At 46.2% G+C, this 27,367-nt stretch overlaps 1 protein-coding gene across 1 annotated transcript in view; it reads right to left on the reverse strand.

The window, feature by feature from the left end:
* Nucleotides 1–1,276: 1,276 nt before the first annotated feature.
* The window catches only part of Tgfbr3 (transforming growth factor beta receptor 3), a 107,266-nt gene continuing 81,175 nt past the window's right edge, over nucleotides 1,277–27,367 (reverse strand). The window contains exons 11-15 of the mRNA XM_032916431.1: nucleotides 25,714–26,010; nucleotides 23,287–23,404; nucleotides 13,572–13,622; nucleotides 10,737–10,844; nucleotides 1,277–2,562 (exon numbers count right to left, since the gene is read on the reverse strand). Coding sequence (XP_032772322.1) covers nucleotides 2,444–2,562; nucleotides 10,737–10,844; nucleotides 13,572–13,622; nucleotides 23,287–23,404; nucleotides 25,714–26,010 — 693 coding nt within the window. The 3' untranslated portion in view covers nucleotides 1,277–2,443. The remainder of the gene's footprint in view (nucleotides 2,563–10,736; nucleotides 10,845–13,571; nucleotides 13,623–23,286; nucleotides 23,405–25,713; nucleotides 26,011–27,367) is intronic.

Below are 27,367 nucleotides of genomic sequence, written 5' to 3' on the forward strand. Positions count from 1 at the left end.
CACACAGTCCCGCCTTAGACTCAGGTGCCCCAGCATGGCCTCAGTATCAACAAACAAAATGGCCTCTGTAGCCACTAGTGTGGCCGGCAGACACAACACAAGACTTTGCAGGTGGAACTGGGTTCAGCCAGACTGTAACAACAGTCTTAAGGAAACTTGTAGGATATGTTATAAAAGTAAGGCTTGTAACTTTGTATTAAATCTGTGAAGGGTGAAGAAGCGGTCAGAAACACTGTAACAAGAGCTGGGAGGAGACACCCAGTTTTACACTTCAGGAATACTTAAGGATGTTCATTTTCCAATATGGGATCAGATTTCTCGAGCTGAATACTACTTCTGATAATGAGATCCAAAAGAATAAAAGCTTTTTTTCTCTTTTCTCTCTCTCTCTTTAAAAAAAAATCTTTTGGTTTGCATCTTATAAATTTGTAAGTTAATTTAAGATTATTTATAAAGTCATTGGCAATGTAGTATCTCTCTCAAAAATATACATTTAAATATATTACAAAATTTTTTAACCCTATCCATCTAAGAAATCTTTTAATATCTTCCCATAGCTAATTTTCTTTTTAATATGATGGAAAAGGTTTTTCTTTTTAAATCAAAGAACTGATTAGAAGAATTCACAGTAACTGAAATTAAACATTTCATATGGAGTAACTTAAATTTCTCTAAAACATTTAAATATATCTTTATACAGAATTTTGTAGTAAAATATAGCTATAAGTGATTTAAAGACTCTAGTCTTCTTTGAAGACATCTTTAAACTTTTTTTATACATAGAATATACTTAACAGTTACATTCTGCTGAAGGTTAGGCAAAGCGCATTATTTTTAAACACAGGTAGCATACATAATCCAGGTCCTCCACAATGACACCTTCATGTTAAAAACCAAGGAACTAAAGAGAAGTATTTCTCTAGTCTCAAACCATCTTGTATTCATGTGGAAAATCTGAAGTATTTTCAATGTATTTATGCATCAGTCTGAGGTTCTCAGCCCTGAAGGAATCTGCCTTGGTTCAAATTTTCCCAATTGAATGGAAGCTGGGCCACTATGCAGTCAGTTAGACGAGGGTTTGGTGACTGAGAGATTGTCCACCACCCTTCATAGCTGTTTCTACCAGTAACGCTTCCAACTGAAGTTTTCATTCACGGAGACCCAGGGCACAACTGCCTGACCGTAAAGGCAGTGAGGTTTTGCTCATGGCTATTCAGGCCAGGATCTATCTTGTTCTACTTACAGGAGCTTGTTTTCGGGGTTGGGGGGATTGGGGTGGGATTCTGGAAAATCAATATTAGTATTTAATTTGCAGTGGATCTGGGATGGAGAATCCCCTCTGGGGTTCTAACACAGAGGTGTCACTGAACTCAGTAACTGTCAGAGTGGCATCGCCTTATTCTGCTGAAGAAGTTCACCTGAAACCCTTTTTAAAGTCAGCGCCCTTCTCCCAGTCTCTGCATCCTCGGGGCAGGACAGGTGACATCATCAGATGGCCTGGGCCTCTCCAGGTTTTTATACAGGCCCATCAGAGAGGCTGATGAATTTGGAGTCAATATAGCCTAACACATATAACTTAAGTTCCGACTCTGGAAGCATAGAACATATTTAAGGGGGAAGTGATCGTCCCCACAATGTGTTCTGCATTTGTGCCCATATGGCCACACACAGGCATCACCCTGCTAATCCCCTCGCTGACCACCGAACCCCACCTGCCTGATATTTAAATATTATTAGGACGGAATGCCGGAGACAGGCACAAATCCGATATCCCACTCTCTCGACCGTTTTCAGTTTCTGTGTGCCTGAAAGGAGAAATGCTCTTGACTAAGGCACTTTTGGAGTTGGTGTGCATGCATGGAGGACCAGGAATTAGCGTTCATTGGCCCAAGAGAGGAATGTTGCGGTGGTAAGTGACAGCCCCTCCCCACCAAGGCTAGCAAGCTACACAGGGGACCATGTAGGGTGTGGCAGGTCAGAAGAGGGCATCCAGGGCGAGACTGGATATGGAGCGTGTCTTCTATTTTACACCTTGGTTCAGCTAGGCGAGAATCCTAGCTTTCTCCCCTTGGCTCTACACACTAGCTGACGTCCCTTCACCGCCTCCTTTACTCTGTAAAACAGACCACCCCAATGACGGATGTTTGGACACCTGGACAAAGCAGCATTAAAAAAAATAAAACAAAACTGGCATATGTTTCACATTGAAACCCCCATCCTGCGAGGGGCTGGTGGGGAAGGCCACCAGCTTAGCTTTCGTGTGACAGATGCCCAGGGTCACATTTATGTGGGCCGTGGTAAGGGGTGGGTAGAACAGGCTGTCTGTATACTGAAATTCACTCTTTCTTTACAGGGAGCCCAGATCAAGACTTCCGAGTGTGGACACGCAGCACTGGCATCGGGCCCTGCCCTGGCTGCGGTGGGCGGGTGTCTGTCTGTCCACCTAGGCTGTGCTGCTGCTAGAGCAGGGGGTGCTCTGAGTGCTGCCAATGCTGTGGGCCGCACTGCTGTTCTCCGAGGCTGGCGGCGAGGTAGGGACTTGCTGCCTTCGTGCCGTCTCCCCTGCAGTTAAAAAAAACGACATGTCATATTGTGGGATCTGAGAAGTATGTGTACCCCCCACCCACACCTTTTCTTTGACTTTTTACCCAGTGTTTTTCTCAATTACAGGCAGAAGCAGCTAGTCCAGGTTGACTGGAGGGCCTTGTGCTTTAAGAGTTTTTTGTTGTTTTCAGGTTTTTTTGTTTGTTTTTGTTTTGTTACAGTTTTTATAAGCCAATAAGAGTGTATCCTGTATGGCCAGTTGTGGCAAGGATCTCTGGTGGCTCATGACAAATGTTCTGGATTCCAGAGCCTACCACTCTCAAAACATGACCAGTATCTACTAACTAGGGGCGAATCTTCTGACACCATGAAACTGCCTAACCAGCTAACAAGTTCATGACCAAGAATCACACGACCGAGTTCTAAAATTAATCACAAATCAATATAATAATGTTTGTAAGTAAGTCTATAATTTTTTTATTGGCCTACCCATTTTTTGTGCTATAGATGGAACCTAAGATTTTGCACACTCTAGGCATGAGCCGAATACCACTGAGCCACCCGTTCCTTTTGCTCGAATGCCTTGTTTAACACTGGGCTAATGGCTTTGAGAGCGTGCCCTGGGAGGGGGAGGGGGTTCAGGAGGAGGGAGCTGAGGGGAGGGAACTAAGGGGAGGGACTGAGGGGAGGGAGCTGAGGGAAGGGGGCTGAGGGGAGGGGCCTAAGGGGGAGGGGTCTAAGGGGGAGGGGAGGGGCTGAGGAGGAGGGACCTGAGGGGGAGGGGCTAAAGGGGAGGGGTCTGAGGGGGAAGAAGCTGAGGGGGAGGGGGAGGAGGGAGAGGGGGCTGCCAAGGGAAACCCCCAAGCTCCAAGGGCGAGGAGCTTAAGTCATCTATCTGCACATGAGGCCTGCACTGGTTGCCAGCAAACCACCTTTTTGCACCTGAAGCTCTCTGCTGGGTTCAGTGCGAGCATCTCCTAACACGTCAGACGCCCCGCTTGTTATTACACACCCGATGCGTTACAGCTTGGCCCGTGCTTTGTGCCAAGTGTGCAATGCTCTGGAGAGGGTAAAGCTCAGGTCACACGTGGTTTGCATTTAACTGTGTGAGAGGCACTACCCTTGGTCCCTTCAATGAAGCTGGCCTCCAGAAAACAGACTCTAGGTAGGGGAGAGAGGCGGGAGCTGCTGCACGAATGTCCCCTTAGCAGTCCCCGCCCCCACCAATGCGAGAAGCTCCCAGCAGGCCAGGTCTGTTTATGAGTTAGGCCCTCTTTCCTGTCATGCTGAAATACGCACCTATCAGGCAGAGATAAGCAGCCCTCCCTTCTGCTTATTAAAACCAACACTGAAGCAGCTAGAACAGGCTCTGACCTCAGAGCTGGCTCCGGAACTAAAGGCCTTAGACCTCTGCTGCCTTCCTGGGGCCCCTCAAAGATGCTGCCACGAGGAGCAAAGGCAGCTGCGGCTCATGCCCCGGTCAGGTTTCAGCTCTCCCTGACACAGCTCCACAGGCTTCTGCGTCCACCTGGGGCACCTGGGACCCGTGCATGCATTTGGCTTCCTCTAATTATTTTTTCTTCTGGGATTGGGGGGATGGAGAGGGGAAGGGGTCAGTATTCCCAAGGAGCAGGCAATCATGGTGTTTTAACAGTCTTCTCCCCTGCAGTATTTTGGGTTTCCCCAGCACTGCCCCCTTCAAATGTGTATGTAGTCAGGGTGAGAAGCACCATTCTGCCAAAAATTCACCTTCTCATAAATGGGAGGTTATTTCTAGAAAATAATCCAATATTTTTTTCTTCCTTTCCCCTCCCCTTCCTTTTACTTCCCTTTCTCCCTTCTGTGTTTGAACCCAGGGCCTTGGATATGATAGGCCCTACCCCAGCTTCTATTACCATATAATTCTAGCCATTAATTATCCTGATGTACATACACACACACACACACACAGAGACACACATGTACACACAGATACACACACATATACACACGGATATACACACACAGACACACATATACATACAAACAGACACACATGTGCACAAAGACACACAGAGACACACACACAGACATACACAGATACAGACACACAGAGACACACACAAAGATACACAGACACACATACACAGAGATACACATACAGATACACAGACACACATACACACACACACACACACACACACACACACACACACACACACACAAACAAACACACACACACACACTCACACACACATATATACATACACAGGGACACACATATACACACATACACAAGGACATACACAGACACATGGACACATACATATAACAGATACACATACATACACAGACACACATATACACATACATAGACACAAAGATGCACATACATACACGGACACACAGATACATACACACACAGATACACACACACTCATATATACATACATATATATATACTCATATATACATCCCTGAACCTCACTAAAAACAACAACCACCACCTCTCCCCTTTTAAACCGAGTGCATGCTGGTCTAAGGGGAGGTTTCTTGCCATCCCTTTGGGCTCCGCTGGCCTTGTGAGCTCCATCTCTAGTGGACGAAGCAGGATGGCCTTGCTCCTCCAGCAGTGTACTCATGTTTATCTTTTCCAGAACAGGAAAGATGTCAGCAGCGTGTCCTTCCAGGAAGTCTGAATATCTGCTTCCTGGGAAGTGTCTCTTTGCTGTGTCAGCTTATTTTAGTGTCCACTAGAAAAAGCTCTCACCTTCAGAGTCTTGGAAACTTCTTGTCTTGCTTATGTAAAACCCCAGGGTGTGCCCTGAGGTGGGGTATCACACTGCCCTGATCCTCTCTTGACTATGGTTCAATGCACTATTCTATCCAGGAGAACCTCTACCAGCGAACCTGTTTGTCAATGCCTGGCTCCTGGGGCAGGCTGGCTCTCTGGACTAGATGAATCTGTGAGCTCCGGGTTCAACCAAGAGACCCTGCCTCAATACATGAGGTATAGAGGTATACGTCTGTCACAGAGGGTTCGAGGGCAACTGAGACATCAGACCTGGAAGGGAGAGGAGGTGCTAGGGTCTACACACAATGTGGAGTAGATCCAGCTCCCACAATGTATGCAATACGACTCCCCTGAGTTTCCTCTGTCCCTTACTAGACTGGGACCTCCTTGTCCTTATCCAGAAAGAAGAGGGCCATGCACCCCCTGAAGAGGGCGACCTTGAGGGTTCTGGAAATGCCCAGCACAGACCCCACAGCTGAGTACAGGGCGCTGCTGAAGAGACCTCCACACACTTGGGCTCAGCCTCACCCCCACTGAAGCAGAAGGGCCTCGGTCCTCTGGTGACAGCCCACACGTTAGCTTCCCCCAGAGCATGACTTGTGTTTGATTATCCGTATTCAGGAAAAGTGTCAGCACTGTGCCCTGCCCAGGAAGTTTGCCATGTCAGCACTTTTTATTAACTTTTTTTTTTTTTTTTTAAATTGAGGCAAGACCTATGCTGTGCAGGTGGGAAACAGGAAGGCCTGTTTCAGGAAAAATCCGATGAGCTCAGAAGAAAGATACAGGGGGTGACCCTGGGCTCATCCATAAAACAGCCCGCTCAACACATCCTACGGAAGTTCGCAGGGCTAGGACCTCATATTCGGAACTGCTCCTGTGTTATTTTCAGATAGATAACCCAGGCACAAGGAGAGAAGAGAACTTAAAACAAACAAACAAGAAAACCAAGGCAAAGTTACAGTCCTTAGAATTAAGAAAGTCCAAGGCAGGATTCCAGGTAACTGAAGGAGACGAAGAAGCAGAGGACTAGTTAGGAGGTTCACCTTTTCCGATAATTTACATAATGAGAAGATACAGGAAATGGGGTGAGAGAAGCAAGAGAAAAGAAAGCCTGAGTGACACATTCCTGTCACCTTAGCACCTTCTCTAAGACAGGAGAATCACAAGTTTGAGGCCAGTTTGGGCCACATAGTGAGTTCAAAGCCAACATATGCTATGCTGAGATACTCTGTATCACCCTCCACACACACACACACACACACACACACACACACTGCACACACGCACACACACACACACACAGGCACATGCACACACACACACATGCACACACACAGACAAACACACAGACATACACACAGACACTGACACACACACATACAGACACACACACACACACGCACACACACCCACACACAGATACACACACACAGACACACACACAGGCAAACACACCAATTAAGAAAGAGGGACAGAAGGAAGGGATGGAGAGGAATGGGTTTTCAGACTAAATGCCCTATTAGTTCCCAGCACGAAATATGAAAACACCCCTAAATCAAGGGATATTATTATTATTATTATTAAGATGATTCCAGAAGGGAAAGACAGATAACACATGGAGAGAATCAGGAACATGAATCTAAGTGGTCTTACACCCCTCAGCAGCAATCTTTCGAGCTAGAAGAAAACGAGGATCACTTTCGAAATACCAAGGGATTATTTATAATCTAACAGTATCCACTGTTTTTGCCGAACAAGTGTTTCTATAAAACGGGGATATTTCAGACTCACGGCATAAAGGGAACACGTATTTCCCATGTCCCCTTTAAACCAAGAAGAAGGGAGGCGTGGGATGTCTTATGGCATCCGTGACCCAAAGAAAAGTGATGGAGACCTCCAGATTGGAGGCCAAAGAGATGGTTCACAACGGGACAAGTTAGATGGGTCCAGCTTGCTCAAACATTGTTCTGTTTTTAAGAGGGGAGGAGGGAGAGCGTACCCCTGTGAGCAGCTGCTAGACATAGATGCTGGGAACCGAAGCCGGGTTCTCTGAAGGAACAGTCAGTACTCCTAATGCAGAGCCATTGCCTGCCATCTTCTTGTGGAAGAAGAGACAGCATGTGGGGAGGTGGCAGGAGATAACAGCCGGCAATCAGCAGACAAACTGATGATAAAAAAATTAAACTAATGGGGGATAGGGTGCAGAGAGGCAGAGAAAGGCTACTGATCTTTGGAAAAACTAAAACGGAGAAGTAACGGACTATCACATGGAATAGCTTAAGTTGTGATCAGCACATGTGTGGTCATCACCGCGGAAACAGTGAATGTGTAGCCAACAGAGATTTCACTGTGGTTCTGCCAGGGTGGCAGCGGTTCTCAACCTTTTGGGGGTCGAATGACCCTTTCCCAGAGGTTGCATGCCAGATACCCTGTATATCAGATATCTACATTATGGTTTGTAACAGCAGTAAAATTGCAGTTATGAAGTAACAACGAAATTAACTTTATGGCTGGGGGTCACCATAGCACGAGGAACTGTATTAAAGGGTCGCAGCATCAGGAAGGTTGTGAACCGCTGTACTAGGGGGTAAGAAGGGAAATGGATGCATAATTGGGACACCCAGGTAAAGCAGAGATAAAACGGTCGTTTTCTGCAATAGGACGTTAACCGAGAGGATGCCAACCAAGGGAAAAGAGACAGCCGCATACTTGAGTTACTTAGAGATGTCAGCTGTTATCTCAAAGAACCAGACAAGAGTTTGAAAAATGTTACTTCGGGGAAGGAAGTGAAAGAGTGAGTGGGGGTGGGTCTGGCTGTCTTAGTAAGTCCTTCAGGCACCACACTCTCGTGCACTATTTTGATAAGGCTAAAAAGGTTTTCTACAAAGCAAACACAGAGCTTTTGTGCTCCAGGAAACAACAGATGTGAACACACCTGTGACTCTTGGACCTGTATCCCCAGAGGTGAGAAATCTTGGAGCAGATCCATGCCTAACCCCAACCATCTCTCCTCCGACAGAATTAATGGATCCCGAAAGCAGTTATCTCACTGTGGCCAGAGTTGCTATATGACAGAGCGGGAACCCTATCTTTTTAGACTAAACGCTATCCCAGGAACATGAGTGAAGCATCATGATTCAAGTCTGTGACTTGTTGTGTGCTGTGGATGAGCTGGAGAACATGAGCAGAGGGAGTCATCCAAATGAAGGGTGGTTCCAGACACAGAGGCAGAGCAGCCTGAACCCCCCAAATATACCATATAAGGTCTGAGTCCCACAGTTAGCTTATTGTGGAAATTAAAGGACTGAGTCGGTGTTTGGACACCCATCCCTGCTTGCTGGCCATAATGTTCTGACCATCCCTGTTCATCTAAACTTGCTGTTGGCTGATCCATGTCAGAAACTAACAGGGTTCTGAACTGAGCCCTCTTTGTGTTTGTTTGGTACTAAGATTAACTGTGAGCTGTGCATAAGATCAGCTGGGGGGCCACAGCTTTCACTGGAAAGTCATTTTGGAGTGGAATCGTAAGCAGTGTCAAGAGCTTAAGTCCAACAACAGCGTCTGTAGATCTTTTCGTTTCTGAGTTGGCATAAACATAAACTGTTTGCTGGAAGGGTCTTTTGTTTGCCTTTAATCTGTGTGCAAACTTCATTTTTGTATTAACAATGCTTTCAGCTTTCCTCAGAGGCTTTTGTTTGGATGAGAGAGGGTGAGGTACAACCACCTCCAACCTCAGCGAGGAGCAGGACACAACACTCAGCCCTCTTTGGTTTGCCCTCTATCAGCTTGATGCTTTGGACGAATCTGGTATTGCCTAGGGGATCTCAGTGGGGCCTGCCTGCACACTGGAGTATCATTTGGTAGCCCCATACTGTGCCTGGGCCTGGCTTCCTAGCCCAAGATGGACCATGTGGGTTTCAGGCTCAGTTCTAAGACCAAAGCCAGCCAGTGGCTGAGTAGACACATGGAAAACATCTGTGGGTGACCAGCCCCACATAAAATCCTCAGAGCTACAGTCTTCTTGGAGTACTTTCAAGTTTATTCCCAGTAGACAACGTAAGCCGCCAAGTGCCCTAGAACCTCCTCCGTGCAGGAGGTTGGAAAAAGTTGCAAAGGACTATTAGTTTGAGATCTAAACATGTCAGTATTGCTGTGATAAAATTATTTACTCCAAAATTCTACTCTGCTAAAAGCTGTCCCTTCGGGTTCTTTTCTGAACTTGCACATGAGGAAACTTCTTCAAATGACTCATCGGCATTTATATAATGCTCAGAACCACTCCACTTAGGCCATCATCTTCTCTGACATGAAACACATTTCACCCGAGAGTTACTGGTTGGGAACAAAGACTTTTGAGGACTTAGAGCTCCATTATTAAACTCTCTTTAGCTTTTGCCACTAGGTTGACTTTCACAAGGTGGACTCCCTGGGCGCTGGAGTGGAAGATCTGCTGCTGTCTGTACCTCAATCTAAGATACTTTGTTACAGGCGTAGCCCTCGATTTAAGATACTTTGTTACAAGGCATAGCCCTCGATTTAAGATACTTTGTTACGAGATGTAGCATTTGAAGTGAAAACAGTGAAAACTTTTGGCTAACAAACTAGCTCATGTCAAGTACTTTTCTCAAGAGTTTGAGCAGAAAACAAAAGCTGGGGATGACCACCTGCTGCCCAAGCATGCTGACTGGGGACTAGAACCCCCCAGAACTTAGGTAAATCCAGGGAAGGTTGATGGCTCACTGTAATCTTACTGCTTTAGGAGGCAAAGACAGGAATATTGGGCACGACTCTGTATTCACCAAAAGAATATGAAAGTGGGAAGGTGGGACAGGAGAGCACAGCTTAAACTTCCTCGTTTCACTTTTTGTATTTTTCTCGTCATAAAAATATATTTTGAAATTTAAACTTTGTAAACACAGGAGAATCTTGTTTATAAAATATGTCATGAGTTAAAGATGAGGAGAGTGTGGTTTGGAGTCACTGACTGAGGACAGGGTGGGCATTATCCAATGCCCCGGCAGCTATGGAGCAACTGTTCTCCCTCATCACATCAGCTTATTCCAAAGTCTTTCATTTTGGAGGGATGGTGTCTAGTTCCAGTTAGTCATCCTACACAGACTCCTTTAAGGTTCATGGCAGGATTAGAACTGTACTAGAAGCTGAGCATCACCAGCACAGCAATCGCAACCAACAAAAACGGTAAACATTTCTCTCCTAAGCATCACTTACACCAAGGTACATCTCCACGTGACCTAATAATGCCAAATACATGGATGTAAGAAAATGAACAGTGTTCTCTTCCTTTTGCTTGTTATTTCCCCCCATCCAACATAAATGCTGACGTCTATTGTGTGGTGGCTGCCCTGTGTGTGTGGCGGGTGCCCAGACGCACCCTAGCTGCAAGTGAGCAGTCACTAACCTGTGTGGGAGTAGATGTACCACAAGGCCCCCGTCAGGAGCGCTCCGATCACAAACGCTGCAAACGCAATGCCCATCACGGTGAGTGTGTCCAGGCCATGGAAAATCTCTAGAAGAGAGAAAGAGATACACACACGATGTCAAGCACTCTCACGCACTTCCACTTTAATCCTGTTTCACAAAGCATGGTTGTATAAGATCAGAGACTACAATTACAGTAAACTCCACATTTTGCTAGCTGCAAATTTTCTGACAAAGGAAAAGATGACTAGACTAGGCTTTTGCATATTCTGTTTGCAAGTTATTCTGAGCAAAGAGATTTTTTAATAAAAAAATTTCAGGCTTTTAATTTATTTTGTTTATCTGACTCTTTTGCCTGCATGCACTTAAGCACACCACATGCGTGCCCATTGAATCTCCTGTCTTAGAACTGGGGTTCTGCATGGCTAGGGAACACCATGTGGGTGCTGGGAACCCAAGTGGGGTCCTCTGCAAGAGCACAAGTGTTCTTAATCACTGAGCCATCTCTTCAGCTCCCCAAAATGTTGTTTTTTAAAAAAATAAGGTTTACAAATTTTGTGATACTTTAAGTCTGGGGTCTGAGAACTTAGGCAACTTGAAAAGTCACAGGTTAAAATACTGTAGAAGGCGAAGAACCAGGGATGGTGGTGCACACCTTTAGTCCCAGCACTCCGGATGCAGAGGCAGGCAGATCTGTATGAGTTCAAGGCCAGCCTAGTCTACCTGGTGAGTTCCAGGCCAAACAAGGTTACACGGTGAGACCCTGTCTTTTAAAAAAGTAAACTGCCACTCTCAAAATCAGACCCGTTGCTTCTTCCTTGGGTACTTGTGAGCAAGGGGGCTCACTGCAGCCTTAGTGGACTCTGAGATATTTTTGAGAACACTTACAGAGTCTGAAAGATGAGAGGGAAAGAGAACAGAATGAATCAGTCTTGTGCGTTAGAGAGTGCCACTGAGTTCACAGTAAGCCCCACCTTAATCCCCACAAATGGCCTCACTTTAAACAACCTGTACTTTGACACCGTTCCAGCTCTGATCTTTCCATGAGGAGAATTACTTCTTAGTGGGTGCCATGTCAGTTTTATTGTCAGCAAAACATACACAAGAACTAATTGTTCCTCTACTTGGCAAAGATTGCTTTTTTTAGGTTTGAAACTGATTTCAGCTCACAGAAATTGGATATTTCCTTTCATTCAAGAGGAAGCATCTTTGAGCGAGGACTAGTTTGTAAAGAAGTGTTTGGTAAGATAAGTCTGTTTTAATGCACACGTACACACATGTATATGTGTGTGTGTGTGTGTGTGTGTATACATACATATATATATACGTATATAAATTGAAGGTACAAGTTCTCTTCATGTCAAAATTTCCTCTTTTACCCTACTCAGAAGCAACCCTAAATGATCATTCTAGAAATGAAACCTCTTTGCTTTTGAACTACACCAACACAAAAGATTCAAAGGTGACCTCTAAGTACTCGCAGCCATTCCAAGACTTTTTTTCAGTATTACCCAGATGGACGGAGTCTCAAGGACCCAAGCTCTTCCAGCTGCATGCCTTACATTCGGGAATAATGAGGGTGACTCCACCCATTATGGTCAGAAGGTAACACAAGGTGAGTCAGTATGACAGAGAGTCAGTCCTGGGAAGGAAGGAGAACCAAGAAACAAGGAAGAGCCTAGTGGAAGTTACAATGGCCACCAAGCTTAATCTAGTCCAGGGGACAGGTACGAAAGCCACTGGGCCATCTTATGCCCACAAACGCAAAGACAGCGTGCCGGTAAGTTTTTAGTAAAAAATGTCCTGAAATTCCAAAGACAGATGTCATCTGTGAAGATGAGCCCACTGTGTCCGTTACTGACTCTGTGGCACTCCATTATCCCGTAATCTTCTGGAAATAAGCCTCTTAGAATATAAAAGGACTTTCTATAGGAGTACTAGAAAGAATGATTTGTACCCAGCACTCAGAGGCAGAGATAGGCAAATCTTTCTGAGTTTGAGGCCAGCCTGTTCTACAGAGTGAGTTCCAGGACATCCAGGGCCACACAGAGAAAAACAACAACAAACCAAAAAATAAGAATAAAAAAAAAAAGAAAATGAAAAAAAAAAAGAAAGAAAGTTGAAGAAAAGAATACTGTATATGTTTTGGGGTCAGCAATGGGAACCAGTCCTGGGGTCTCCGAGGAGAAAACAATACAGACTTCTCCTTACAGGGACACATTATCTAGAAGAACTTTGGGTGGGTGGCAGGATGCCAAGGTGGAATCCTGCTTCCATGCCAAATGACAGCCATGGAAACTCACTTTAATAATATTCAGAACCATAGCCACCTACATGACTCCCTACTCACCGCTCTGTACCAACGGTGCCGAGCGCGGTTATTCTATTACTCTCCCTAGCTCTCTCCATCCCTTGGCCTAAAGATAGTCTTGAATGTGTGGGGCCGCGTTCCTCTGAGCGGGTGAACACCACAGGCAGGGTTTGAAGCAAACACTCCCCACTGGAGGACAGGAAAAGCACACCGATAATTAACCGGATAAAGGGAGGCTGTAGCTGTCCCACTCCGGCTGCATGTGTCAGTGGGTCAACGAATGAAGGTTTTAATACAGCAAAGGTAGAGACCATAGGAGTAGGAAGGAAGGGGGTGAGGGAAGGACAGAGGAAGGGAAAAGGAAAGCTGGACAGGAAAGGAGGAGGAAGCGGGAGGGTCGCCCAGTACTCCTTATCAGCTCAGTTTGGCACATCTTCCCTAACCAGCACATTCTTAGAAAAGCCCAGAGGGGCCTTGCCTGGAAATAGTTGCATAAAGACTTACGTGGAGGAGGAGGAGGAATTGGACTGGAATCCTTAGTGCTGGGAACATTTTCTGAAACAAAAGCATAAGTCATAATGCATCCCATTTACACAAGGGATCATCAGGTTCATCAGAACAGAACAGACGTTTTTCTATTAGTCAATACATGTGTGTGTGTGTGTGTGTGTGTGTGTGTGTGTGTGTATGTGTGTGTTTGTGTGTGTAAAACCCTGTGTGGGGGTGCTACTGGAGGCTATTCCTGGAGGCTATTCCCTGGAGCTAGAATTATAAGCAGTTGTGGGTCACCTGACTTGGGTGCTGAGAGTTAACCTCTGGTTCTCTAGAAGGGCAGCCAGCACTTTTAACGGCTGCGCCATCTCTCCAGCCCTGTATTAATAAATACTCCCTGAAACCACTGCCAACCTCCCCTCTTTACATATGGAAAGTCCACCTCAGAAACGCTAGGCACTGCAGTTTGCTAATGAACGATTACAGAGGCTCTCCAGTTTGAAGGAAAGTTGAAGGCACCCCAATCTAAGGGCTCGGGGTCTGACTGTGTGTATGTATCCATCTTTACGGTTACTTATGCGAGGGTTGGATCCCCCCAAATACCATGTGTCTCTAACACAGTCACAATACTGTTCCCCCTTTTAAACATCCTTTAAAGAATCTACAGCTTTCAGTTGGGCATAGTGGCAAGTGTCTTAATCCTAGCACTCAGGAGGTGGGTTTGAGGCTAAGCCTGGTCTACATAGAGACCAGGGTTTCAGGACAGCCAGAGCCACATAGTCTGTCACACAGACTGCATAGACCACATAGTCTGTCACACAGACCACACAGACCATAGAGCCACATAGACCCTGTCTCGGAAAAACCACCACCACCACCACCTACTGCTATTGTAACTTTTCTCCTTAACCGCAGGGTTAGGTTAGGCTTCACTATCTGTGTTACTAGACTCTCTTTTTCTCACCATGTTCCAAATGTTTCCTCCTCCTGAGCCCCCTCAAAGCGAAACCCCAGGGACTCCCGTTTGTATACAGAGAAACACAAGTGCAGTCTGTTTCCAGTGAAACATTTTATCCCCTCTCCTTTCCCAGGTCCTGATGCTGGTGACTCCTTATTTAAGGTTCGTGTGTAGGCTCATTCAATTACACCTTATACGCTAATTTCTGTTGTGCTGGCCTGGTCTCTCTCTTGTAGGGCTGACCTCTCCCACATTGCTCAACCCCCTTTCCTGTTACACAGGTCACATCCTAACATGCTAGAGTGCCAGGGAGTGTGGAGGTTCCCAGCATTTTTTCTTGTCCTGCCTTCAGGGAAAGCCTCAGAGTGGCAGGGACCCAGACTTCCAGAGGTGCCTGGCGGCAGGTGCTTAAAATGCTGACACCATTTTGGAAAATGGTGGAAAGAATAAATAAAACGACAAAATGCTTCTGTCGTCAGTAATTCTGTAGCTTCACAATCGCAGAATGCCACAGGTCCAAGGCTAAAACCCAGTCCTCTGAGGCAGGCAGAGGAAGAATTTGCAATTACTGTTTTACAAATGAGCGGCTGAGACTGATATCCTGTGACCAGGGAAAGATCACAGCTGGGAAGCATCAGGGCAAGGGCTGAACCACAGTTTCTGCCTCCTGGCTACGGAGGAGTGTGTGTCCTTGTCCTCAGCCTGGGGAAGCAATGCCTTAGTCACTGCTGTGCCCAGCGCTTGTTGTTCTCCACAGAGAGATGGGCTTAGACCAGGGTGCTGACGCTGTGGCCTGAGATGGGAAACTGTAACTTGAAATGATTTATTTAAGGAAGCAAAAGAAGAATATTGCATGAGGTGAAGATTACACAAAATTCAAGTTCGTTTAATAAGTGCGGTGCCCTGTGGTCCTGCTCAGTCCGCACGATCTGAGCACTTGAAATGGGCTGGATAGGTCCAAAACCAAATTTATTATCTCTCTGCCCTTCATTGGAAAGGGGAGAAGAAGAAACCCTGGCTTGGGCTCCATCTTTCTCTTCAGAGTTAAAAGTGGTCTGTGCTCAGTGTCTCTTGGCTTCAGCTCATTCTTCATTCGATAAAGAAAGATACACGTTTAATTCATAGCAAAACAACAGTGACAAAAGAGGACTTGGGGGAATTCAGACCAAAATAAAGCAAGCTGGCCTTTGCAACATTAAAAATAAATAATAAGGCGGACAGCGGGAAAGGAGATGGGTTGCTCGTTCTCGAGGATAACCAGCTCAATTGGACCAAGACCAGTTCTAAGTGATCAGTAACTGTACAGACCCCTGAAAGTGCGGGTCGTGACAGCCCCTGATGAGGAAACGTCTGAGTTACATTTCGATACAATTACCAAGAAAATTAAGGTACTTAAAAAATTAATTCAGAGAGCATTGTATATAATCCTATAGTCCTAATTCCTGGAAGGTGGAAGCAGGATTATTTTTTGTTAAAGGACAAGTTGGACACATGGTGGCATTGAACCAGTTTGAGCTGCACAGTGAGACCCTGTCTGCGATGTTTGATTGCCCGTGCAACACAACTGGGAAGTATCTGGGAGGAGAGTTCTCCTGAGGGGCCGTCTACATGGGGCTCTCTGTAAGCATGTCTGTGAGGGACTATCTTAAGTTAATTGATGTGGGAAGACTTAGCCCAGTGTGGGAGGCGCTATTCCTAGACAAGGGTCCTAAATGTGCATAAGAGAAATGGGGCTGAGTGTAAGCAAGTGTGTATGCACACATTTCTTGACCTCTGGTGTGATGTGACTAGATGTTTAAAGTTCCTGCTTTGATTTCTTCCAAGAAATAGACTGTGAGCTAGAACTACAAACTAAATAAACCACTCCCCTCTTGTATGCGGCGGCTTCTCTTTGGTTTGGTTTGGATATTTTATCACCACAAAAGACAGGAAGCTAGGGTACAGTCCCAGAAAAAACAATGATACAATTCAGTACACAACTTACACTCATTACGCCAACTTTAAAATGCATTGCATAGGGGCTGGAGGGGTGGCTCAGTGGTTAAGAACCCTGGCTGTTCGTCCAGAGGACCTGGGTGTGATACCCAACAACCACATGGTGGCTCACAATTATCTGTGACTCTAACGTCAGGGGATCAGAAGCTCTCCTCTGGCCTGTGAGCCCATCAGACAGGCAAGGGGCACACAAATACACAGGAAGGCAAGACAGCCCCCACACATAAAATAATAAAACAATTTTTTAAATGATGCATTTTTTCTGGCTGGGGACGTAGCACCGTTGGAAGAGTGCTTGCTTAAACTGCACTTTCCTGGGTGTCAGCTTATTGGCAGCAGCATCAACACTAACTCTGGCATCTACAGATTTGTGTAGTACATTAGAGCAAACAAAAATCCTCCTTCTCTTAGCTCCACCATAAGAACTCCGCGAAGTGGAAGCATCTAGCCACAAAAATCCACCTACTTTCGAGAATTAGCAGTCTGATTCGCTGAAGTAAGCGCAAAGGCATTTGAAGGTCTCAGCAGCGTGCATCACGCACGGAGTGTGCACACACTCACTTCTGGGAAGGGCTCCATGAAGTCTTCCGCCTGCGGTTAAACTTTCTCACTCAGAATCCCCAAGTGGTTTAAAAAAGAATGATTCTCCCCCCGGGGGAGACCTCACATGTAAGCATTTAGGTTTTACGGCAAGGCCTTCCTGATGGACGGTATTGTTTAAAAGTTCTTAATGGACTTGGGTTATGATCTAATACTCTCTCTCCCCCTTGCCCCGTGTAGGGCCCTCCCAGAGAGCTAAACTGGAACACCCCAGCCTTATTTCCTTCAGTCAAGTCCCTTCATGACTATCCCTGCAGGATAAGCCCACACGGCAGGGCAGAGCCTCCAGGGTTCACCCTCTAACAGTTCTTGTTCCCCATAACCCCCCAAGGATAACTAAAATAGCGTTGTCTCCTCAAGAGTCCTGTAACTAGAGCCGCCCGCTGAAAGAAAAGAACTGCCGTGACAATATTGACTTTGGGCTTAGGGGGAAAAGACTGTTAGAAAGGAATCCTAGACGTTGCTGTAAGGAGAATTTTAACAGTAGATTTCTTTGCAGAAAGGATACACTATAATCAGCATTCTGGATCAGATCTTTTCATGTACTCTGAATAACTTTTGGTTTACCTCTAGAACCAAAATCTTCCCCCCTCGGGCTGTTGGGCGTGGCTTTTGTGGAAGTGCTCGCCCGGGGTGGGTCATGCATGAGTAACTGACACAGCTTCTGGCCTGCCAGTTTAATTCAGTTCTTCTAAACACTGCAGGCCTTAGAAGGCCCACAAAGAAGCGAAGCAGCAAACTGGCACACACGTCTGTTGGCATCTGGCAGTGGGGAGGCGGGGAGGAGGAGGCTTCGTGTGGTCGTTCAAGAGTATTTTTACTAACCTTACTTCTCTGACTGATCCCTTCTCTGGGCTCTTTTCAGCGTTTCTGGGGCCCCTGGCAGTGGTCTGTTAACTTATCTACACTCTGCCACTAGACAATGGCTCCCTTAGCGGCGGGATGGGGGAGTAGGGGTGATGGGTGGGGAGGCTGGGGGTGGGCACAGGCACCTACCGGGTAGAAATGAAGGATAACGATAAGGATTCCACAGTGCACCTGCATCAGAGTTATCTAGCCCTGAGGCAGATGCTATTCAGAGTGAGAAACCTTGTGCTAGAAAGGCCTTAAAGATCTAGTAGGAACCCAAAAAACATGGTTTTATAATAACACTGCTTGCAGAACAGCAGTCCTAAGTGATCTAAGCACTGGGGTCCTCCTCCAACTTCTTATTTCCCCTTGGGAAAGGGTCTCCCTATGTAGCTCTGGCTGGCCTTGAACTCACAGAAGTCTGTCTGCTTCTGCCTCCCAAGTGCTGGGATTAGAGGCTTATAGTACCATACTCAGCCTTCTCGAGATCTTTTGATGCTTCGTAAATTTCAGAGGTATCTCTTGGATGGCTGACAGATGAAATGAACCATGGGAAGTCGTCCACCAAGATTCACCGTGAATAGTTGCTCGAGCTGGATGGTGTGTTCCTGGAGAATCTTTCCAGTCTCACATACATTTAAAATCCCCCAAGAGCAGTTTTCAAAATGTGAAGGGGCTGGGATACCATGGGTTCTACACCCTGCTCCCTCCATGAGTCTGCTCTGCCAGTTTCTGAACCCCCCCTGTCCTTCACCTTCTCTTCTCCTTAACCTCAGGACAAACTTTTTTTTTTTCTTTTTTGAGTATTTGGTTCTGGAAAATCCAAACGTGTCCCATAAAGTCACGCCTCTTTTAGATCAATTTCCAACTCACAGGACTCTGCTTTCTGAAACCCTTCCCTCCCTCGCCTGAAAGAACCCTGGTTTGGCCGAAAGCAAAAGCAGGAAATCCACATTTGCTGACAGCCCGTGACATGCAGGTGCTTTATTTCCAGATGTGGAGAAGATCCAACATCTCAAAAGCTTAATCTGCTAAGAATTAAAAGCCGGGTATAAATCGTGGCAAATTGGGAAGCCTGCCAACGGGCTTCAGTAACCGGCAGCTTCTCAACCCTTTTAATTGTTTTGCCAGAGACCGTAACACGCATGAGCTATTTGCATTTTCTGCTTTCCTGTGCGTTTAAGTTAGGAAGTCACAGGATGACTGAGTTTGCACTTTTAAATACATTGTAACATTTTAACCCTGTCAAGGAATGTGGGCTTTATTTCCCCCTAAAGTTTTTCATCTGCCTTTTAGCTCATATTCATTAAAATACTTGGGTGCTACATTGATAACGATGGGGGAAGAAAAGGGAGGGGAAGAAAGGGGAGGTGGGGGGGGGGAGGGGAGGAAGGAGGGGAAAGGGAGTAGAGGTGAGGAGGATGAAGGGGGAGGGGGATAGGGAAGGAGAGAAAGGGAAGAAGAAAGGGGAGAAGGGAGGGGGGAGAAAAAGGGGAGAAGAAAGGAAAGGAGGAGAGGGAAGGGAAGGGGGGGGAGAGAAGGTGGGGTGGGAAGGGAAGGGAGTAGAGGTGGGGAGGGTGAAGGGGTGGAGTTGGGGAGGGGGAGGTGATGGAGCTGGGGAAGGAAAGGAAGTAGATGTGGGGAGGTGGCTCCCTATGGTACCAGCAGGTATGTGTGTGTTTGTTTTACTAAAAACAGGAATTAGATTACATGGGAAGATTCGCAAAAGACGAAAAAATTGAAGGAATGGGTTTGAATCCTGGTCTGCTAATATGTAGGTGTGTGGCCAAGTTCCATAAAGTGCTCTCCACAGAGCTGCTGTGAGAATTAAATTCTGTAACACCCTAGGCACTTAGCACAAAACAAATGCTTCATCAGTGCGGGACTCTCACCACCATTAATAGTCTAAGCATCTTCACCTACTCTTGAAGGCTTAAGTAGCCAAAAGATGATTGGCCAACGCTGATTCCAAAGGTGACCATGATACCCTCATGAGGGTTCCACTAAGGAAGAACATACACTTATTCCTGTAGCTTGGGTGGCCACTTTCCCTGCCCACAGGGGAAGAACACTGCCTGAAAGACATCCTAGTTCTTGGCAGTGGTGGTGGCCACTCTGCCTGTATCTGTGGCCCGTAAAAACATGACTACAATAAAGAAAGATGGAGCAGATGGGCAGGGATAGTTGGCTCTGTGGCAAGGACACGAGCAGGAAGAGCATCGTCAGGAAAGCTGCTGGGAAACCTACCCCACATGTCATCCCTGATCTCCCACTCCCAGAAAGAACACTAACTGCTGCTATTTTAAATAAGCCACTGCTATCGGCCAGTGATCGCCCGCCTTTTCCCAGTGATATTCCAGTGGAACAGGAATGATTTTAGAGCCAAAGAAACTAATCACAAAGGGTGAGGGGATCATCATAAAGATGAGAATCAGCAGAAAACCTATCTCCTATTCCTGCCAAGGAAGACGAATTTGCACACAGCCCCTTGGGAAGCTCAAGTTCGACTTCTCGATGTCTTTCATAAACCTGAGCAAATGGTTCGCCCATTTGCTTCTCCAACTGAAGTCTCACCTCAATTAGCGAGTCTCACGAAACTGCTTTGATATCTGGTTAAAGAAGAAAAAAACAGTACCTTTCCTCTCCTCTTAGACTTTTATGAAAAGAAAACACTGAACGTTCAGTATAATGACTCTAAGTTTGAATAAAAGTAATTACCCAATTTACAAGAGAAATTACTTAGAAAAATGCCACCGGAGTTTAACAAAAAAGAATGAAAGAATTGCTGGAAGTTATAGTGTTGTAATATTAATGCCTAAGTACTGTCTGGCACCGGGCACAGCCAGCTGCTGTATTCAATTACCAACTGAATGAGTGCTCTCAAAATAGGTAAGGGACAGGGGCAGGGACAGGGACAGGGACAGGGACAGGGAGCGAGCTGGCTGCTGCTTTTATAGCATAAAACACAGCCAGCTGTTGACCAACCATGAGTTCTTTGCAACACAATTTATTCATATTCCTTTCCCCTAAACTCAACAAAGCGGCAGGAGTATCTAGGTAGCCTAGTGAAGGTGAGGCCACCGTACCTTTGAAAGGACCGGAAACCAACCAATAAAGTAAAATGAACACATTCAGGACAAAAACAATAGGCATCTGAGATGGACATTCTGAGTCTAGGATGGCCAGTACAAAATGAACTTCCAGGGACTAAGAAATCATGGACTGACCCTCCACCCAATGGCCCTGCACCAGTGGAGGGGAAGCCCTGGGTCCTGTGGTGTACTAGACTGTGGGGGGAGGGGCAGCAATGGGGGAAGGGAACACCTAAGGAAGGTGCCCGGAAACCGGAAAGGAATCCCCTGTTCTAACGTTAAAAAAAAAAAAAACAAATAATTCCTCCAGAAAAACTTAAAAAAAGAACAGGCATCTGAGTTTGAGTCTAGGATGGCCAGAAAAACAAAGTCCCCTGAGGTTCCAGATAAGAACGAAACAAAAAGACAGCCCCACCGGTCTGGTGTGGAGGGAGCAAGAGCAGTGCCCTCAAATTCAGGGCTGTGAGCCAGTCCCTACCCCATGCTCCCTGCCTTTCTGAGGGAACGTGCACCCGCAACAGCACAGCTCTTTTGACAAAGGCCAAACCGTATTGAGAAACCGGCAGCACCCACCTGCCTCCTCTCTGGTAGCTCATGCCAGCTCCAGAGCCACCCACTGCTTCATCCTGCCAACCTCAGCCCAAAAGTGCCATCCTAGGGGTGCCTTACACCCCAGATCTGGTGTCAGTACCAGCCAGCATGACTCCCTTCTAATGCCTAGCAGCTGGGACCAAGCCACTCACTGGTTCTTACCAGGTGACTCTCTACCCTTCAGGATCGAGTGACAGGGTCTGTGGTTCTAATCCTGAAACGCCTTACCCTGGAGGCCCTCTCACTCTGCCAACCTGTTCTCAGCTTGACACCCTTAGACCTCGAGGCTTCGGGAGAGTGACAGGCTGTTTCCAGACAGGGAGGATTGTAGCCACTCAGATCATCCATGCCGCTTTGGTTCCACCCCAAAGCTGTTGACAGCTGCCCGACACCTCTTGGCTTGCTCCTGCCCCTGGTGCTGTGGTGTCCTCCCCGCAGTCCTCAGGGTTCCCTGCTGGTTGTCTGCCCTGCCTGTCCTTGTGGTGCTTACACCACACGTTTCAGGACACGTCTCTCCTCTTCTCCTATTCTGCACAGCACAGCTTAGTGAGTGTTCTTATACATAAAGGAATGGAAACCCTGGGTGCAAAGAGGACCAGTATTTGCTCTTCTGCAAAGTTCTGAAAACTCATTTATAAATGTCAGCTTTCTTTCTGCCAGTGTCCCTAAATGGACAATGTTCACAGATCATAGCCCCTCTCAAAAAGGTGTCTACGGTTTGATGAAGCACTATAGCAGCTTGGGGCCGTGCAACGGTGAGCACTGAACACTAGACTGTGAATAGCGTGCTGGCCCCAGCACGCCTCAGACTCACAGAAGCACATCTGAATGCAGAGGAGAGTAGCAGGGCAGAGCCAACCTTTACTATGACCTGATTCTTTGTGGCTCTTGGAATCTTCTGCATGCTACCTAGACTCCTCCGCTAAGCTGCTTCTCGGGCCCCTTGATCTATTTTTTAAAGAATAAATAATCTGTAAATAAATTACAATGTAGCCAAAGTGACAGGATCACCTAAGTAAAATCTCTTGGGGCAAAGAATTATTTTCTAAAGCTATCGATTACCTTCGATTTTTCTAAAGCTACCTTTGATTTATCTTAAATTCTTTTACATTCATTTGTTCACTATAAAGTGTGTGTGTGTGTGTGTGTGTGTGTGTGTGTGTGTGTGTTCCACAGAACGAATGTGGATGGATATCAAAGGACAGGCTTGGGAAAGTTGGTTTTCTCTTCCTACCACATGAGTTCAGGGATCAAACTCAGGCAGTCAGGTTTCACAGCAAATACTTCAACTCGCTGAGCTCTTACGAGCCTTGATTTATTTTAGAATAAAACTAGATTTTGATGTACAGTCTGAATTCTTAAAAAACATATTTACTCTGTGTGTTTAAATGTACATGAACGTACATGTGCACATACAATGTGCTAGTGAGGGTCAGAGGAAACTTCTGTGTGTCTATGTGCTTGCATGCACACATACATGTTACACCATGCTAGTGAAGGTCAGAGGAAACTTATTCTGTGTCTGCGTGCATGCATGTGCTCACACATGATGGTCAGAGGAAGCTTGCAGGGGTCATCCATCTCCCTCACTGTGTATGTTTTAGGGACCTTTACAAGACAGGCCCTGCGTTCCCATTCTCACCTTTATAGTCTACCTGGAGGATCACAGCCAGGGGCTTGGTGAATGTCTTCTTATTCTGCATCATGGTCCAGATCATGGTGGCATCGAGAGAAGTGCAGGCGTCGTCAGGAGTCACACACTGCAGAGAGGCAGAGCAAGGCAGTCATGGATCAGAGAAAAGTACCTTCCCCAGGCCTGCACACGGCTGTCCCTGGCCCCTTATCAGACAGCTCGCTGCTGTGAACCGTGGGGGAAACAGGCTCTCTGTGCGTTTTTCTAAGAACCCTACATCACCAGGGGGATGTCATGGCGGTCCTGGTGCATTTTCAGCTGTACTGGAAAATGCACCTACCAAGGGACAGCTTACAGATGTCCTCCCTGCCCCTTCTCCACCAAAGAGCTGGAAGTTTCAGAATTAGTCTGTAATTGTGTTAGACAATGATAGAATTTATTTCTAATCTAGCAAGGCAAGCGCATTGTCATCGTTGTTAGGTTTTATTTTATTTTATTTTATTTTATACTCTATAACATTAGGCTTTCCACAGAGTTTGTTTTGAGTTGGCCTTTTTTTTTTTCTCTTGATGCTAGAGGTTTAATCCAGTGCCTCACACATGCCAGTGAGTATTTTATCTGTTCATCATATCCACCTCTTAGCCTGGGCTCAACTTCGCTTATCATAGGTCCTGGGGAGGGAGTGACGCCAGGTGTGTAAGCTGAGACTGACCAGCAGTTTCTAGATATTTTAAGTCCTGAAACTAATCAGGAATCTGGTCAGGAGGCATCACCTCTGGAAAAGTGTATGCTTCTCTGGGCCACACACAAGAAGATACCCCACCCCATCACCACCCCAAAACAAACACCCCGAAAAGAGTTTTCTTGTAGAGGGAAACTGAATTTTCTGTGGCAAGGCAGGCTGTTATAAAGATACACAGTCAGTTCATTTTGTGACTTTATTTTCCTCATACTGTCTGGATAGCCCTCTATAGTTAACTAAGAACATATAATGCTAACTTGGAGGCGGATCCTGGGTCAGACACCTAATTCCCAGCAAAGAGCAGCTGGACTAGGTGACCATCGACACCTTTTCCTAGAAGGTTCTCGGGCCTTTTCTATTGTCACAGAAGTACTCGGGAGTTACAAGAGATAGAGAAATGCTGCCTTTAAGCAGCAAGAAGCATTAATGGTTCTGCCTCCACACGCTTACTGCATACATCTGCCTCCACACGCTTACTGCATGCATCTGCCTCCACACGCTTACTGCATACATCTGCCTCCACAGGCTTACTGCATGCATCTACCGCCACACGCTTACTGCATGCATCTGCCTCCACATACTTACTGCATGCATCTGCCTCCACACGCTTACTGCATGCATCTGCCTCCACACGCTTACTGCATGCATCTCCCATCTCCTTTGCTCTTCTACCTAGGAGGGCGTTGTGTTGTCGCTTTCATTTCTAGGTGAGAACTAAAGTAGCAGTGGTTCCAGAAGAAACAAAAGAGCCTGAGCCTTTGCAAATGTTTCCCGGTTACGGTTACTCGTGATTTGGTGTGCATTTATTTGTAGGCAAAGCTCAAATCAGTAACTGCGCAGGGAAATGATTCAAGGAACTCAGGTCATAGAAATCTATTTAACGGTAATCGTTTTCACTCCTGCTTTTTCTTCCGGTCCCTGTATGAGAGGATTCCATACATATGAAGGCTATAGCTTGAGTCTGTGCTTCTAAGGTATCAGTGGACCCATGATTATAAGAGAATCAGACTCCAGCTTGGGCTGTGTGTAACAGCTACTGAATAAACACACCGGAGGAAATTATATGTAATTATATCAGGCCCCAGAAACGAAGTGGCAGCAGGAGAGAGAAACCGGTCCCACGCAAGGCAGGTCCGACAGAGCCCCACGCAGTGCTCCAACAAGGTCGAAGGGCTCCGATTTCTGTTATGGCAACAGAACATAGCCGTTTAATATGGGCAATGGCACGAGGCAAATGAGATGAACTGATAAGAAACGGGCGAAAGTAAAATATTTACTAATTTCCCCTACAAGTCCTCCCGAGAGAAGCAACACTATAACTCACACAGAGAAGGTCACAAAACAATTTCAATCCCAGTCTCCATGGGACCTGGAAAAATTAATCCTCACACTGATCTTGTCCTTTCGGTTCCCTGTTCTTCTGGCACAGCACTCGCGGCGAGCTATCTGACCATCAGAGACAGATCCAGGCCTCTCCCTTGGTGGAAAACAGTCCCTGGCTGATCACTCATGAGGCACAATGAAGCACACACGGGAAGACAAACTTTCAGAATGTGTTCTCCGACAAACCCTAAAGCACGCCGTCCCCTGTTCACGCTGGTACTTCAACCAGAAGGCTTTTCAAAACCTCAAAACTAAAACCTCCACCTGCACCTCTTTACCCAAACATGCCCGACAGACGACGGCCCACGCACCCTCGGCAGCTTCTGGGAGCCCTTCTTCCTGGAGCACAGCGTCAACTCGCAGTGCAGGAAGAGCAGGGAGGTGTTGAACACGGACTTGAACAGGAAGCTGAAGCGCTTCTTGTCCACCTCAGCGTGCGGGATGGGAAAGTGCACTCTCTTGGAGCTGTAGAACTTCACAGAGTCGTCTTTCGGACAGATGTTCTCGATGATGGTGTAATCAGACATTCTGTCTGGGTTGGAGTATGGAGAGAGAAAGCAGGTTTGGATGGCAAATCCCAGATCTTGGTCAGCCTTGGTGACAGACACCTGCCAAGGAAAATAAAGGTCAGGTCAGAAACACACTGGCATCTTACTTTACGTTAGTTACCCAGACAATATCCTGCCGCAGTTCTCTGGATGAGACATTACTCTGTTTACTAATTTAGTAACATACATCGATTGATAAAAGGCGCTGTCCGTTTAAACTTGACATAACGGCAGCCAATTGTTTAATTCAAATGCTATCCTACAAGTTGCAAGATGGGTAAAGTTTCCTGCCAGTCCTCAGAGATAAAATAAAAGCAAACCTTGCTCCTAAGTGGATTTTCCAAAATAAGCAAAACACAGATAAAGCCCCCTAATATTATCACAGTGGATTATTACCAGGATGCGATTTTTAAATGCTGCCCAATAGTTCAGGACGGAGGAGAATCTATATGATCTTGGAAGGTATGACTGTGCAAGAAAGCAGAGTGAACTTAGAGAACAGAAGGCCACAGATGCCTCCTGCTTGGTCAATAGGCAGGCCTCTGGTTTCTTGTATCACGGATAGTGTCGTTTACTGGCCATCACCAACCTGGCAAAGCATCCGGCTGCTCATAGGACCAAACCAGCCTTGCAGAGGAGGTGGGGCTGGGGGGAGGTTGCTTCAGGGAAAACTAACCTAGACACATTTCCAAGTCATTTATTCTTCCTTCTTACAAATCACTTCTGTGCATCATGTCCAGATCTCATTAAGGTTCCTTTGTTCAGAAACAGGAAGTAGTGCTTAGCCAAATGTAAACAGAACTCAAACCTTAGCTATCCTGAACTCTGCTAAAATCCTGAAACAAAAATGGCTTCACTGTTTGGTGATACCACTTACTGTGCGGACTACTCTTCCAACTCCGATGTCTCTTTCCTTCTCTAATCTAAACATACACTGTAAACTTAAACACTTTAGAAATAAAGTTAGTCCTTACCCATTCACTAAGAGCACCCTCCCAACCCCTCAATGCTTTAAAAGACAGAGAGATAATAAAGTTAGCACTTGGAGCCAGCCCAGGGGAATCCCCGGGCATTGCGGGAACTTTTGATTTATAGCACCCCCAAAAGATGCCACGTTGGTAACTGTGAGGTATTCACATGGGCATGAGCAGAAGGTGAAGGTAATTACAATGTTGCCATCTTGTTCGACACTCTGTAAATATCTACTTGCACTATCTGTGAGTTATTTCTGCTGAACAAGAGGTTCTATCCTGTTGAGGTGGTAAATTATACACATGCTGCAAATAAAAAGTGCCATTTAACACAAACTAAGGCTTATGGTGCAAAAATGTGTTGACTCTTTTCTTACTTTCAAAGGCATGCAATACAGAATGTCTGTCTAGACCAGCAGTTCTCAACCTGTGGGTTGCAGACCCTT

The sequence above is a fragment of the Rattus rattus genome, chromosome 11 (assembly GCF_011064425.1).
Source record: "Rattus rattus isolate New Zealand chromosome 11, Rrattus_CSIRO_v1, whole genome shotgun sequence".
NCBI lineage: Eukaryota > Metazoa > Chordata > Mammalia > Rodentia > Muridae > Rattus > Rattus rattus.